The sequence below is a fragment of the Marmota marmota genome, unplaced genomic scaffold, assembly GCF_001458135.2.
Source record: "Marmota marmota marmota unplaced genomic scaffold, marMar, whole genome shotgun sequence".
Lineage (NCBI taxonomy): Eukaryota > Metazoa > Chordata > Mammalia > Rodentia > Sciuridae > Marmota > Marmota marmota.
In genome coordinates this window covers 72,805,036-72,821,536 of record NW_026000026.1, presented here as the reverse complement: position 1 = coordinate 72,821,536, position 16,501 = coordinate 72,805,036, and the positions used below count along the sequence as shown (strand labels likewise).

The 16,501-nt window shown below is 46.0% G+C and overlaps 1 protein-coding gene across 27 annotated transcripts in view; it reads right to left on the bottom strand.

The window, feature by feature from the left end:
- Positions 1-441: 441 nt before the first annotated feature.
- The window catches only part of LOC107142049 (protocadherin gamma-C4), a 157,439-nt gene continuing 141,379 nt past the window's right edge, over positions 442-16,501 (bottom strand). For all 27 annotated transcript variants that reach the window (XM_048811673.1, XM_048811677.1, XM_048811685.1 and 24 more), the window contains 2 exons: positions 7,569-7,657; positions 442-2,455 (listed from right to left, as the gene is read on the bottom strand). In XM_048811673.1, the coding sequence (XP_048667630.1) occupies positions 2,229-2,455; positions 7,569-7,657 (316 nt within the window). In that variant the 3' untranslated portion in view covers positions 442-2,228. The remainder of the gene's footprint in view (positions 2,456-7,568; positions 7,658-16,501) is intronic.

Below are 16,501 nucleotides of genomic sequence, written 5' to 3'. Positions count from 1 at the left end.
CCCCCGCCCGCGCCGGTTCGCCTCTTCTGCCTGGAGACTGGCGCTTAGAACCTAACCTAGCGGAGGCAGCCGCCAGCATACAGCCAACTGCACACGGACACACTGCACTCAGACTCCCCACCCCCACGACGGATCCCCAAGTCCACACACACCACGGCAGACAGATCTACAAGCACAACGACAGTCCATCGCAGGCAGACACGACGGTACCCAAGCATGCACAGCCATATTGGACAGCCCAACACCGACTCGGGATGCAACACACACACTCCCACTCCCACACTCCCTCTCTTCAGAAACAGATTTAGACCCTCTATGAGAAAACAAAATAAACAAGATGCAAACACTCGTCTCCCAATTCCGCTCTTCCAGCTTTACACCTCTCAGCTCATCACTTCACGCGTGCCAGGAGCTCCGTCTCTTAAACAGAAACGTTCACTCTTTCAGAAGAAACCTTTTTATTATTTTTTCGAAGAAAAAAAGCCATATAAATATTAGAGTATAAAACTTGCGTGAGATACAGGAAGAGGGTGGGTAGGAGCTACGTGACTATGCGAAAGAGAAGCGCTTATAGAAGGAGTCAGTACGGGGGAGGGGGTCGCCGCAGCGCGTGGACACAGCACAAAACACAGCACGGGCCGCCGCAGGCAGATTCAAGGACAGACGGCTGCGCGCAGCCCACCGCCCGCTGCCCACTCGCCATCACGTAAAAGCACACCGCACTACATACACTATTGGCTATTCTACACCAGCCGAGGGAGGGGGCTCTACACTACTTTTAAGGGCTGGGGTGGGGTTCTCTTGCAGCCGGGCTGGATGAACCGGACCGCGGGGCAGAAGTGGGTGGGCAGAGGAAGGTCTTTGCTCAAGGAGGCACTGGGGGACTTTAACCAGGCTCTGGCCACTAAGGGGTGGGCTGAGGGCCTGGACAGTGGCCTTCACAGAGAAGAAATGGCACCTGGCAAGATGAAGGACCTACGTTTTGAGTAGTACAGGGACCCTGTAGAAAAGCCCCGCCTATCTACTTGGTTTCTCTGTAGTTCTTAGCCTCCCAACCCAGGTACTAAGAATGGCCTTGCTGGGCTTCCCTTCCTATCAGGGTTCCACAGTGGCTCCTCTGGAGTACCCAGCACCCACAGAGGCCCCTCCGACCTCTCCAGGGGACCTACTCCTAAACCCAATCAGAGCTTCCTTAAACTGAAATGCCCATTTAAATTCATTGGTCCTGATAGCTCAGCCCAAAGCCGCCTGCCCCGGGCTGAACCCTATATGTGGGGGCCTAAGGGTCCAACCTGGTGCTTGGTTTATGGCTGGAATTTGGAGATCTGGCCAGTACTCTGGGGACATACAGAGCCTCCTTTAAGACCCTGTAAACTGATGGACTAAGCTTTGTCCATCCTCTCCCCATCCATATACACAAACTTCCCTTCTTTAGCTTACCACCCCCTACTGTCTCAGAACATGCAATGGAGTCTCTTGTTTGAGGAGGGGTGGGGAAAAATCACAGCATGCAGTGGGAACATCAAACAATGAAAAACAAAACAAAAGACTGGTCCCCAGGGCCTCGGGAAGAGGCTTGGTAGCAAAATGCCTTCCCTAAATCTGGCAAGCATCATCAGTACCACAGGGATGCTGACAGTACGGTGACCCCCAAAACTTGAACATTGGTCTTAGGATCTAGAGAGGTGAAAGGACTCTCACAATACCATGCTTTGGGGGAAGATTGAGAACTGAAGGAGAGACCAAGAGGTCATGATGCCTTCCCAACTCTACAGAACTATGACCCTTCTTGGATCATGTGGTACCTCAATACCCCAACCACCTTACTCAAGAGAGGAACTTTGTAGGAGCAGGATGAGGTAGGGTGGAGGGAAGCAGGGGATGGATGGGCCTGACTGATTTGGAAGATGGAGGAGTCCAGCTGTAAGAAAGGGTGTGTGACAATGGTTCTTGGTGTCTACATTAACCCCATTACCCCCATGGGTACAGCAAATTGATTGGATGGGGGTTCCCAGCAGAACTCCCTTTGCATATTCAACCCCTTGGGGGCAGAGAGAGGGGGTATTTACTGGGCACTTGTTTCTGTTTCCCAAGGGGAGCATGGCCTTAGCCCCTACCAGTATCCTGGGGGTGAGCCCTGAAATTCTGAGATCTGGGTACAGGTAAGGAGAAGCTGGGTTGGTTGGGGAAGGAGGCTGTCCTATAAGGCTCTAGGCCTGGCCTCCACGTTACTTCTTCTCCTTCTTGCCCGACTTCTTCTTGTTTCCATTGCCACCTGCTGGGGTCTTGCCATCCCTCTTGCCAGGTGCATTGGTGAGTGTGGCATTGCTGCCAGGGATGTAGACGTTCTGGCGGTAGTCGGGCACATGCTGCAGGGTGAACTGGGGTCCATAGCGGGCACTCAAGCCCATGGTGCCAGCGCCTCCTCCCAGGGTGGAGCTCCCATCAGCAGCTTCTGCAGAGAGAAGAAGGTCAGATCATCAGATGAGGGCAGTGACTCTCGTCCTACAAGCAGTTACTCAATGCCTTCAAAAATACCCTGGAGCTTACCACGATGAACACTGGGAATACACCACGTAGTCTGGATCCACAAGGAGTTGAAGGTACAGGTTAAGAGTGAGAAAGCCTAGGTTTGATTCCCAACTATTTTTCTTACTGTGATCCTGGATAAATCGATCTAAACTCCCTGTGTTGCCTCAATTTTCTGATCTGCAAAATGGGGGTAGTAATAGTATCCACCTGTTCTGGTTTGGATGAAATCTAAAACTAGAAAATATACATAAAGTACCTAGAATGGTGCCTGGTGCTTGGCCAGTGCTCAGAATATGTTAGATAGTATTTCCCTCAGGGCTAAGACCTTTGGCTCCCAAATCCTTGCCCTAGCTAGCCCTTCTCCAGGGAACATCTAGCTTCCACATTAGACCATGGTTGGCACATAATCCTTTTCTTCTCCAACCATGCCCAGCACAGAGTAGTGAATCAGAAGTTCTATTACTGGGAGGAGGAACTCTTCCAAACATTCACGTCTTGGAAGCATTTGACGGCCTACTCTGTGTCAAGCGCTTTGTTCCATGTTTCACATGCAGCCTCAACCCAACACCTAATGAGATATATGGGATTATCCTCATTTTACAGGTGAGGGTTGAACCAAGGCTGAGAGAAGCCCAATACCTGACCCCGAAACTTGGTCTAAGTGTATCTAAGCATATGCTGCAGGGTACAGCTACTCCCTCCACCACTGCCACCAGCTAGGATCTTATCCCTGCTCTGAGGGCAAAGGAGGTGAGAGGAGAAGATAGGGATGAATCATGCACTAGGAGACTGAGAAGATGATGACTTGGGGGACCACCTTAGTATAGCAAAGTTAGATAGAGGCTCAAAATGTCTAAGCTAAATGACATCTGGAAGTGCAGCCAGCCCAATTGTTTGCTGCACAAAAGAAGAAACTGATGTCCCTAGCTCAGCATCTCAGAATCTGCATGGTAACAGGATCTCCAGGTGACTTGTAGGTACTTTAAGGTTAAAGCACATTAATAACTATCATAGGGTTTTTATGAGGATTAAATGAGATAGTGCTTCATCCAAGCTTCATCCAATGCCCAGGATAAGCCTCCATTTCAAGTTCCAAATCCCTGGAGCTGAGGGCCTTCTGGGGGCAGGGACATGGCTGGGTGGGAAAGAGCAGCTGCCAGCTTCCTTCTCTCCTTCCCCACCGGTCCCCTCCCCCAGCCCTTTCATTGGGCTGACATTTCCCTGTTTTCCCTAATTAATTCACTGCTGTTGTCATACCACCATCATTGTTTCACCCATCTACACTATTACTCTCTCTGGCTGGGTGGAGGGTGCTGAAGGGAAACAGGGCTTTGGGCTCACTGCTGGAAGACTCCGAATCCTCTGTGGCAGAGAAAGAGTTAAAACCCCAGGAATGCCCAGCCGGGCTGCCCAGAGAACTTGCCTCTCAACCTCCCTCGGCCCCCACCCTAGACCCTGGAAGCCTGAGAGAGTGACTAAAGCCGGAGAGGCTGAGTAATCCTCGGATACCAACCAGGGATTGAGAAACAGGAAATATTTTTCAATGCCGGGGAGAGGGGGCAGGCATAAGAGGAGGAAGAACAGAGATGAGTCTCTGTCTTTCTGCCCTCCAGGCCCAGGACTGGGTTTCTGCAGCCTCCATTTCAAGTTCCAAATCCCTGGAGCTGAGGGCCTTCTGGGGGCAGGGACATGGCTGGGTGGGAAAGAGCAGCTGCCGGCTTCCTTCTCTCCTTCCCCACCGGTCCCCTCCCCCAGCCCTTTCATTGGGCTGACATTTCCCTGTTTTCCCTAATTAATTCCAGGAGGGAACTGAGTCCCCAGACGCCTGCCCCCTCCCCTCCAGCAGCCAGCCCCCCAGCCACTTCTAACCTCCTCCAGCCTGGAATGGAAGCGGGGGAAGGGCCCAGATCCGGCTTCAAAGAACCAAGATTCCAGCATGATTTAGGGATAGAAGGAAGGGGAGACCCAGGAGGTGCCAGAGAGCAAAAAGAGAGAGTGTTTCATCTGCACTGTCCACAGAAGAAAAAGAGGAAGAAATGCAGAGAAACAGGGATAAAGGAGGCAGAACAGAAAGAGAAAAGGCACTTCACAGACTCTGTGTGCACCCAAGATCTCTGAGAAGTATCCAGAATGGTGAAAATGACAGAGCACGCTCCTGCCCACCTTGTAGGGAAAGGAGATGGGGAATCCAACATGTATGAGACAGAGACCGACACTGGAGTTCTGTCTAGTCAGCTCTGCCTGTATGCTCATCTATAAATCTGAGGGGAAGATGTTGCATTGCCAACTTTTACCTTCTATATAATCAGTTCTCCTAAACTCACTCTCTACAGCCTTCCCCCAACTCCCAGACCCACACCGGGCAAGGACCAGGATTTTCTCTTAGTCTAAGAAGACAGAGACTTACAAAAGCAGCAAGAAAGAACTTGGCCTGAGGAGACGGGGTGACTGATGCTGACTTCTCTCCTGTGCTAGCCCCACCACTGCCCAGTTACCATCCTCTGACCCCACCCAGCCCAGGGCTGAGGCAAAGACTCACAGTAGCCACAGAGGCCTGAGGAAGCTGCACCTGAGCTGGTGAAGCTGTCAACTGTAGCCTCCTTTGGAACACACATCCCCCAAGGATCCCCCCACTCCTCTCTGTCTGTCTGTCTCTCTCTCTTTCTCTCTCTCTCTCTCTCTCACTGACCCTCAGCAGCCCCACAAGCCTGGCTGGGCTGGGCTCCAGGAACCTCTCTGGTTCTGGGGCCAAGAAGTGGGTGTGAAAGTGAGAGCGCTTGACCCTGCCACCTCCCTCCTAGGTCCATTCCCCAGGGCCCACGGGCAGCCTTGGGTCAGGACCTATGTGGCTTAGAGAGGTGGAGTCCTGACAGGGGAGCGTGCGCTGCTATGGCCCTGCTCCAGGGAGAACTTCTGGGAGGGTTTTGGGCCATAAATATTGTTTCCATTTCTGTTTTTAACATCTGGATTTAGGCTAAAAAGCCAACTCTCTGGCCTTAGGGCTCAAGGCCACAACAGCTAAATAGACCACTTTACTTCCCTCAGGGGCTGGACTTGGCATCTCCCCAGAGCTGCCTGCCTCTTTCATACTCAACAGCTGGCCTCTCTAGGATTAAGGCCCATCAGACCAGGGAAAGCTCTACCCCAGGGGGCTGGCAGCCCCTACCACCTCTTCCTTCCTAGTCCTTTCATCAGCCACAGGCCCAACCCTGCTTAACCTCACAGACATCTAGAGTAGGGTTGCCAGAGAACAAAAATACAGGGTGTCCAGTTATACTTGAATTTCAGATAAACAATGAGTAATTTTTTTAGTAGTCCATCTGATGCAACATTTGAGATAAACTTATGCTAAAATAGCACTTGTTGTCCACCTGAAATTCAAATTTAACTGGCCATCTTTATTTTTAAAAATATTTATTTTGGGGCTGGGGTTGTGGCTCAGCAGTAGAGCGCTCGCCTAGCACGTGTGACGCCCTGGGTTCGGTCCTCAGCACCACATAAAAATAAATAAACAAAATAAAGGTAAAAAAATTATGTTTTAGTTGTAGTTGGACACAATACCTTTATTTATTTATTTTTATGTGGTACTGAGGATCGAACCCAGGGTCTTACATGTGCTAGGCGAGCGCTCTACTGCTGAGCCACAATCCCAGCCCCTTAACTGGACATCTTTTATTTTACAACTCTAATCTGGGAGAATAATGCAGGGCATAAGGAGGAGTTCAGCCTCTAGACATAACCAGCTAAAAGAAACTGAGGCTGGATCTAAAGGCAGAAAGTCAAAGTCACTGTCATAGAAAGAGAATGAGTTTGGGAGTAGAGCTGGGTTAGAATCATAGCTGTGATCATAACTGTGCAGCTCAAAACAGGAGGCCCCCCTCCCCCCCACCCCCAGAAGAGTGACATCTCACACCCCTCCTCTGTCAAATGTAAATCATTAGGTCTGCCTTGAAGGGCTGGTCAGGCGATTAATTGACATGAGGCACTTTGAGTTTAGTATGTGCCCTGGACCATGGTAGAGATATTATGGTTTCTCCTGGTTCTCTGCCCACCTATCCTCCAGATGTGCTGGAAGGCAGGACATAAGCCAGTGCCTTAACCCTCGTAGGCCCACATTTGCTGCTACAGAAGCTAGCCATTAGTAATAGGCATTCCTCTAATACTGCTTTTTTCCCTATAATGGGCCACCTAAAGTTAATATTTAATCAATGGTAACCACTATGTATTCTAAGGACTCTGCCAATCCTGTGCTGAGGGCCTCCCTTACATTTGGCCCTCACAACACCACAATTATTAATATTTTGCCCATTTCAAAATAAGTGAAACTGAGGCCCAGAAGGATTTACCCAAGGACTCACAGCTAAGTGGTGGCACCAGGGTTTGAATCCAAACTGACCTGCTTCCAAAGTCTGTGCTCTTAAGAACTAATGATATTATTCTACTTCCCTTGCTCAGGACCCTTGTGGTTTTTCAGGGACAGCCACCATTGACTGAGTCCCTATTACATGTGAGGCTCTTTGTTAGCTTTGTGGGAAAATCCTAGTCCTGGTCTAAAGGTGGGGGCAGCAAGAAAAAAGGAGTCTTTTTCTCTCTGCTGGGAATATCCACACCCACTGTCACTGATGGAGGGTTTGCATATGCCAGGTCCAGTCCTCTACATTTTAATCTTCACAATAACCCTTTGGAATTACTGTCCCAATTTTTCTTGGCTGAGGAAACTGAAATTCAGACAGATCAAGCAAACTGATCAAAGTCACAAGGATGGTGTGTGGCAGAGCTAGGACTTGACCTAGGCTATCCCCGTCCAGAGTTAGGCCCACATCTCCTCAATGGATGGTTATGACTTGTTTACTCCAGGCACCCAGAACCCCCAACCCCTCTGCTGTTCTTTAGCCTGGAATCAGGTTCTTTCTGACCAGCTGCAAGACCTGGAAAAAACCACACAGGATGATATCCAGTCTCCATCCATGGTGGCTGTGGGAGTCACCTCCAAGCCCCACATTTCCCAACCCACCATACACATTGGCACCACTTACCGCTGGCGGAGGCCAAGATCATGGCTTGCAGCATCTCTGTGTCAAATTGGTTGTTGGGCCAGGTGCCAGTTTCATCACCATTTTGGGAGCTGGGGAGAAAGTGGGATGGTGAGCAGTGTCCCCAGCCTGCCCCATTCATGCCCCTCCTGGCCTGTTCCCAGGGTTCCCAAATGTAGTATCCTATCCCCAATCCATGCCCAAGACCTGCTCCTTTGAGTGAGGTAGGAAGTGCTTGTCCATTCCTTCAGAAGCCAGATCCCCACAAGTCAGTCACCTAAACCAGCTTATCTATTGTCGCAGATGTAACTAATAAACTGCATCCCCTCTCATCCTTCATGAAATGACACTGTTTACTGTCAGAGCAAGGAACACCAGACCCTCTTGGGAGGACAGAGAAAGAGGGAATGGGAGAGGATGTCCCAGAGCTCAGAAAGGGGTAGGAATCCAAGAAAACCTAGGGGAGATGCAGGAGGCCTCAGGAGATCCTGGAGCAGGGAGAGAAACATTCTGAAAACTCAAATAAGGTTCTTCAATGACTTCCTAAGTTCTCAGAATAAAATCCAAGGGCATATAAGAACTTGTCTCTTATATTTCACAAGAACACCCACCTCCTGCTCTATTCTCTAACACTCTATCATCAAACCTTTTCTCTGGAACTTCCCTGTTCCTCAGGTTCCCACTTGCTGCAAATCCATGGGCAGACGCTAATTCCTAGAGTGACAGCTCTCAGCCTTTGCCTTGGTAACATGAATGAAATGTACCTGAGGCGAATCCCTAAACCCTAGTTGGGCCAGAGCCTGCTCTGAGGTAGCACAGTCACCCTATTGCACCTAGACAGAGGTGCACTCTACCACAGTGACCTCAGCAAGGTGGGGACTGTGTCTGCCTGCTTCTTACTGAAACACAGAACATGAAGCCTGGCATTTGGACCTAATTAGGACTCCTAGAGGCTCTGGATATTGAAAAAACATGAACATCCATAATTTTTAAAAATATTAACTATAAAAGAACCCTAAAGAATTACAACATAATTTAGATTTCTCCCACAGTGATAATTTCCATCTTTTTTAAAAAATATATTTATTTTCAAGGATCAAATTATCTCAATTTGTGGGGGTGGTGGGATGGGGAAGCAGCCTAGCATACACATGCAGTCTGCCTGTTAGGTAACTATTGGCAGCATCTGGCACAGAGAAGCTCCTCAATAAATAGTTGTTGCCTGAATGAATAAATAGTAAAGAAGTCAGGGGACCTCATAGGGATAGATTCCTTTGAGGTAAAAAGAAGGTTCCTTATGGGAAGGGCTTCAGGGCAGACCTTAAATCTATGAAAGTGAACGTGTAGCGGGAGGGGGGTGTTGATGCTCATGGTGGGGTGAGCACCACCAAGAACTTTACAATGTTTGCAAGTTCTGTCCCTGCTTATAATTTCTCCTGATCTGGGACTCCCCATCCCCAAGTAGGTAAACTCCGTGTAAGGCTCAGACAGAGCACATAGCTGCTGTGTGTCAGTTCTAAGCCATCATAACAAAAGGTTAGAGTGGAGGGCAAAGCAGGAATCTCATTCCTCCCTTTCCAGAGTGGGAAGAGTTGAATTCTGTGCCCACTTACTCAACAATATTTATTTTATTTGTCTCAACAAGTATTTATTCAACAACTATTATGGATGTTCCAGACACTGGGCTAGGTGCTCATGTGGTAGGCGTGAGCATGAAAGAAATAGAACCTCTTTATGGTGCTCATGGTACACATTGAGAGGTTGATATTAAATGATCAAAAAAATAATTTAATTGTAATCATGGCAGGTGCAATGGAGGCAAAGAACAGGGGGCTACCAGAATATTTAAGGAGAATCCTGACCTAGTCAGGGTGAGGGAGCTCAGTTATTTTAGGCTTCTCCAAAGAAAAGATTCCAAATTTAAATCTGAACAAATTATCCAGGTGACTTGTAGAAGGAATGATTGAAAAGCACCACTTGGTAATTGCTGATATAAAAACAGATTCAGGCAAGGATCATCAGGAAACACTAAAATATTAAAATTGGGTGAAGGGCTGCTGCACATCTCAAAGTACCATCCACAGATTACTTTTTAATCACAAATATTTGAAAATATCTTTATAAAGCAGAGCACAGTGGTACCCTCCTGTAGTCCCAGCTACTCTGTAGTCTGGGACAGGAGGATTGCTTGAGCCCAAGAGTTCAAAGCTAGCCTGGGCAACAGAGAGACCATCTCAAAAAATAAAAATACATAAAAGTATCTTTATAATGGAACGATCTGGGGACATGGCTTTCACCAAGTGGACAAACTTAGCATCACTGATAATGGGACAAACTGACATCAAAGGATGCCCAGCGTGATGCTGTAGGGAGCAGAACATCACCCATGAATACCCTACCAACACTGCTTAACCTGAATTTGACCACGAGAAAACAACCAGCAAATCCAGATTGTGGGGCATTTTAAAAGACAATTGGCTGGATTTTTTTAAAACTACCTATGTAATCCCAGTGGCTTGGGAGGCTGAGGCCGGGCAATCATAAATGGAAGGCCAGTCTAAGCAGCCCAGCAAGACGGCATCTCAAAATTAAGGAAAAAGTAGGGAGGTGGGAATGTGGGTCATTGACAAAATGCCTCTGGGTTCCATCCCTAGTACCAGAAAGGAAGAGGGGGAGGGGCAAGGAAGAAGAAGCAAAAGAAGGGGGGAGGTTATTCTAGATTAAAAGAGAAGGACATGGCAACCAAATGCAATTCATGCTCCTTGAATGAATCCTGCATTTTAAAGAAAAGATAGAATAAAAGGACATATTGGAGTTGGGTGCAGTGGTGCACACCTATAATCCCAGCGGCTCAGGAAGCTGAGACAGGAGAATCAAAGCCAGCTTCAGCAACGTGAGGTGCTAATAAGCCACTCAATAAGTCTCTAAATAAAAACACAAAATAGGGCTGGGGATGTGGCTCAGTGGTTGAGTGCTCCTGAGTTCAGTCTCTGGCCCCCCCTGCAAAAAGGACATATTGGAAATATTTATGAAAATCTGCTAGTAGACTGTGTATTATTGTATTAATGTTAAATTCCTCAATTGTGATAATTTCTTTGTGGCTTATATAGGAGTTCTAGGAGATATATACTGAAGTATCAAATGTCATGATGCCTTCAACTTTTATATGGTTCAGAAAAAATAATGCATGTGTATGCGTGTCTGCATGTAGAAAGATAAAATAAAGGTGCAAAATTTTAACAGTTGATTAATCTAGGTAAAAAGAGTAAGGGTATTCAGATATTCATCATACCATTCCTTCAACTTTTTGATAGGTTTGAGACATTTCAAAATTAACAAGTTGAAGGGTAAAAATAACTCACCTTAGGAGAGGTGTAGTGTTGAGAGATAGAACTTTCCAGGCAGAGAGAGTAACCCTTCCTAAACCTCTGAGGAGCTTGGTGAAAGGAGCTTGATGAATTCAAAGGACTATGAAAGAGTCACTGTGGCTACCACAGGGGTATCAGTCCAAGGTGGCAGAGTGGACACTAAAGATTTTGGTCTCATCCTCAAAACTCTGGGAAGCTGCTAAGGTATTTAAAAGGGGATTTGCCATGATATAGGATTTATGTATTTATTTATTTATTTATTTGGTACCAGGGATTGAATCCAGAGGCATTCAACCACTGAGTCACATCCCCAGCCCTTTTTTCTGTTTTTGAGACAGGGTCTTGCTATCTTGCTTAGGGCCTCACTAAGTTACTGAGGCTGGTTTTGAACTTGTGGTCCTCCTGCCTTAGCCTCCGGAGACACTGGGATTACAGGGGTGCCCCACTGCTCAGTGGGATTTATATATTTAAAAATCACTTTTGAAAGTAGCAAGTATGGAGTTTCTCCTGGAAGGACAGGAGCCCAGAGATGAGGTCTCAGCCACCTGTCTCCATGCAAATCTAGCAGTCCTCACTTCTAGCTTGACTGAGCTCTCAGGCAGGGAACCCAAGCGAAGGGACCTATAATGGGCATTAATTGGAGAGAGCAGGGAAGGAAGGCAGCAGGGAGGAGAGTCTGGCTTAGAGGAGATGGCAGGGGTCAGACACCACAGGTTAGGAGGACAGTCCATGGTGTTGAGGGAATAAAGATGAGTAGAAGGGTGGCTTGGAACCATGGTGGGCTGGATCATAAGGAAGTTTCTTGGGAACTGGTTGAAGGCTAGAAGCCAAACAGGTGGCAGGCCACCAGATGTCTGATGCTGGACAAGAGATGAGCAGAGAGGGAGAGACTTCTTTTTTAGTCATTTAATGAGAGCTCTGTTTTCTGAGTACTGGGCCAACTAGATTATGTATTTATTATCTAGTTCATCCTCAGAACCCCTCAGCAGATAAGAGTTATGATTATCCCTGTTTCTTGGCAGAAGAAATCAGGGTTCACATCCTTTCCAAATCACACAGCTAGAACCCAGAAAAATATACTTAGGTGAATTATATATTCATGCTTTTTGACTGAACAAATAAAAACCTTCAGAGAGGTACATATGAAAATGTCAATGGTTGAATGATCAAATTGTCATTAAAAAAAATAAAAGTAGACCTAATATGAGTGTAAAGTTGTGATCTTATATATAACAACAAACCAGGCTTCAAAACAAGGAAGCCCTGGAGCCCTAGCAGCAGATGTAGGGGTCTCTTTAAGAATTTGGGGAAAAGTTAAAAATAAAAAATGGAGAAGACTAACTACATTTGATTGATCATTTTCTAATCACCTGCTATGTGCCAAGGTCTGTGACAGTCCTAGAATTTTGAGGTAAAAGATTAGATACAGTTTTTGCCCTAAGGAGTTTGTATTCTGGTATGCTGGGGGAGGGATATGAGGGAGTATCTCATAGGCTGGACTATAATAAAATACTTCCTGCATCATGCTCAAAAAAAGTGAGAAATCTGGGAAAGTCACCCTGACAAATAGTCTGGATTTAACTGTGTTTAAATCTAAATGCAGGACTGGGGTTGTGGCTCAGTGGTAGAGCACTTGCCTAGCACACAAGAAGCACTGGGTTCAATCCTCAGCACCACATACAAATAAATTAAATAAATAAATAAAGGTACTGTGTCTATCTACAACTAAAAAGAACAATATTTTTTAAAAATGTAAATGCATGTGTATTTTTTTTTAACATAGCATCTGAAAATACACATACATGTCCATATGAGGGGCTATTATGCAATGATTAAATCACTTTGCAGAATTTTTATGGACATGGGGAAATTCTCCTGATATATTACAAAGAAGAAAAAAGGCTATAATAGTAGTACACAGAATGACTTAATTACTTTTTTTTTTTTTTTTTGGTACTAGGGATTGAATCAGGGGCACTTAAGCATTGACCCAGACCCCTAGCCCTTTTTTTTTTCTTTTTTTGGTACTGGGGATTAAACTCAGTAGCATTCAGCCACTGAGCCATATCCCCAGCCCTATTTTATATTTTATTTAGGGACAGGGTCTCATTGAGTTGCTTAGTGCCTTGCCTTTGCTGAGGCTGGCTTTGAACTCTCAGCCACCTGGGCCACTGGGATAGGCATGCACCACTGCACCCAGCTCTAGCCCTTTTTTATATTTTATTTAGAGACAGAGTCTACACTAAGTTGCTTAGGGCCTTCCTAAATTACTGAGGCTGGCTTTGAACTCATGATCCTCCCGCCTCAGCTTCCCAAGCTGCTGGNAGGAAATATGCCAGCTGATTCGGAATGAAAGTTCTTAATATTCTCTAAGTGTCAACAAGTTTGTGATCATAGGACTTTCTAGAAAAAAATGGGTAATATCAGTATAATCAGGAAAGAGGATCAGGGGAGGCTTCTAGGAAGAGGTGACGTTTGAGATATGGCTATGAGAAGTACTGGGCAATTTGTGTTTTCTTCTACCCACCCCCCTGTCCAGGCCATACACTGGCCCTGAAGCAGAAGTACAAAATACATTGTGAAAAATATATTTAGGTGAATTATATATTTATGATTTTTGACTGCACAAATAAAAACCTTCAGAGAGGTACATATGAAAATGTCAATGGTTGAATGACCAACTTATCATTAAAAAAAAGATATATACTACCATAGATATGAAAATTTGTGCTGTATATGTGTAATAAGAATTGTAATGCATTCTGCTGTCATTTTTTTAAAAAATCAATAAAAAAAAAGAAAGAAAGAAAGATAGAGGAGAAACTTTCACATTGAAAGGGTTTAGGAGACATAAATGACATTCAACTAAATACAAATGTGATCTTAAAAATAGGCTGGGCATGGAGGAGCATGCCTATAATCCCAGCGGTTCAGGAGGCTGAGGCAGGAGGATCACGAGTTCAAAGCCAGCCTCAGCAAGTTAGCGAGGCCCTAAGCAACTCAGTGAGTCCCTGTCTCTAGATAAAATATTAAAAAGGGCTAGGGATGTGGCTCAGAGGTTAAGTGCCCCTGGGTTCAATCCTGGGCAACACACACACACACACACACACACACACATACACATATACACAGACACAAATCATCTACTAAAGATAGTGAAGACACAGATTAAATTATATTAAGATCTGCTTCAAGGTTATCCAAAGTAGGTACTTGATGCAAGATAGGGCATTAATTAGAACTCAAGAGCAGTTTCATAGAGGTTCATCACACCATCTTTCCACTTTTGTATGTATTTAAAATTTTCCTTATTATAAAAAGGTAGGGCCAGGCATGGTGGCACATGCCTGTAATTCCAGTGGCTTGGAGAATCAAACATTTGAAGCCAGCCTCCACCACTTAATGAGGCTGTAAGCAATCTAGTAAGACTCTGAGTCAAAATAAATAAATAAATAAAAAGGGCTAGGGATGGCTCAGTGGTCAAGCATCTTTTGATTCAATCCCTGATACAAAAAAAAAAAAAAAAAAGGATTGCAGTTGTAGTTCAGTGGTAAAGAATTTTCCTAGCATGTATGTGAGGCTCTGAGTTCTATCCCTATTACTGTACCAAAAAATAAAGTTAGTAGTGGTTCTCTCTAGGTTATAAAATTATGGGTGGTTTCTCTTTAGATATTTTTTTCTATTTCTCATGTTCCTACAATGAGCATTTTTTTAATGAGAAAAAAAAACAGTCTGGTATTTGTTTGCTGACTGACTGCTCAATCTGAGAGAAAGCAGAAAAAATGTATCTCAGAGGAGGAGGAATGGAAGGGGATTCAGAGTTGGGAAATGGTAGTGTGGAACCATCAGAAGAAAACAGAGTGGAGGGCAGTGGAAGCCAAATAAGGACTTTCTCTGCCTTGCAGAGTTTGAGAACAGCTGAGATTATGGCTTGGAAGAGAGAGATGGTTTGCTGGTCTCAAAGCTTGGGACAACAGCTGTTGGGATCAGAAGCCAAAGGTTGATCTGAGAAGGGATCATAGTGGGGAGGAGGAGCACCTAGCAGGCAAGGACTTCAGAATGAGAGTCCACTTTTGCCTAGACATTGTGACCTAGTGGTGGCTTGAACTTGAATCAGGTTTATTGAAGAACTCGACACTGGCCCTGTTCTGAACCTGGTGTGCCTGACCAGATGGGCTGAAGAGCAATGGGCAAGAAAGTAGGAAGGGGTTGGGGCAGAGAAGCAGTGGAGGGCTGAAACCACGGTTAGATTGTTCACTTTGGAGCTGAATCAGAAATGTTAGTCTCCACATCAGCAAGTTGACTCAGGAAGGGAGAGCTCCTAAGCCTTCTTCTCCATCTCCCCAAGAGCTTCCCCCATAGATCCCAGGCCACTAAGCTTCATGATGAGAAAGGACTTGAAGCAGAGGCAAGGTGCTCAACCCAGAGGGTATATGAGAGGCTTCTAGGTCCATCAGTGACTTTTGGTTCAGGGCCAGTGTGGGTAGAAGAAAACACAAATTGCCCAGTACTTCTCATTACCATATCTCAAACATCATCTCTTCCTAAAAGCCTTCCCTGATCCTCTTTCCTGATTATACTGACATTACCCAGTTTTTTTCTATAAAGTCCTATGATTTGTAACTAGATTTTTTGGGTGGGAAGGGTACTGGAGATTGAACCCAGGAGTGCTTAACAATGGAGCCCCATCCCCAGCCTTTTTAAAAATCTAGTTTCATTTTACTTTTTTTTTAAATTTGAGACAAGGTCTTGCTAAGTTCCTTAGGACCTTGCTAAATTGCTGAGGCTGGTCTTGAACTCCTTCTCAGCCTCTGGAGTCACTGGGATTACAGGCATGTGCCCTGTGCCCAGTTTGTAACTAGATTTTTTTTTTCTTTTTTTTTTAGTGTGATTTGTTGTCAATTTTCTCTCTTCTGCTGGCCTGAACATTTATGAGTTCAAGGATAATGTCTTCTTGTTCACTCTTAGAGTCCAGTGTTAGCACAGGGCCTGAGTCAGAGTAAATGCTCAATTGATATTTGTTGAATGAATATGAGGAGGCTGGCTAGGCAAGCGGGGAGAAGGGAAATCACTGGGGTCAAGGGAAGGACAAGGGCAGGGCAAATCTTCTAGTTTGCCACCATTCAGGGGGCCCTCTGGGAAGTGCTTTGCATTCCTGGTGCTAGTGACAGGACTGTGCATGCCCAGGAATTGAAATCTGTGTTGCATGCCAAGGCCTCCTGTGTTCTTCTGGAAGTGAGGGCTTAGTTGGTGAGGAGAGGGGGAGAATGGAAGCACAGAAGCTCAGCATCTTAGCTTCTGGGAAAACATGGGCTGGGGAGGCAGCCCAAGCCCCAGCCTCATCTCTAGGGTTCTTTGGACAGATTCCTCATAGCTCCTGGCTTCTACTAGGGAGGTCTGGCCCAGAGCCCATCCCCACTCCCCACAGACCACAAGAAGGTCTTTCTGCTGAAGTCCCCACCCCCAACCCACAGGGGGTTCCTGTCTCAGCAGGAATTCAGACCTGATTGAAATGAGCAGCTGGAGCAGACTGGATGGGAGGGTGACTAGTGGGGAGCAGGGATCAAA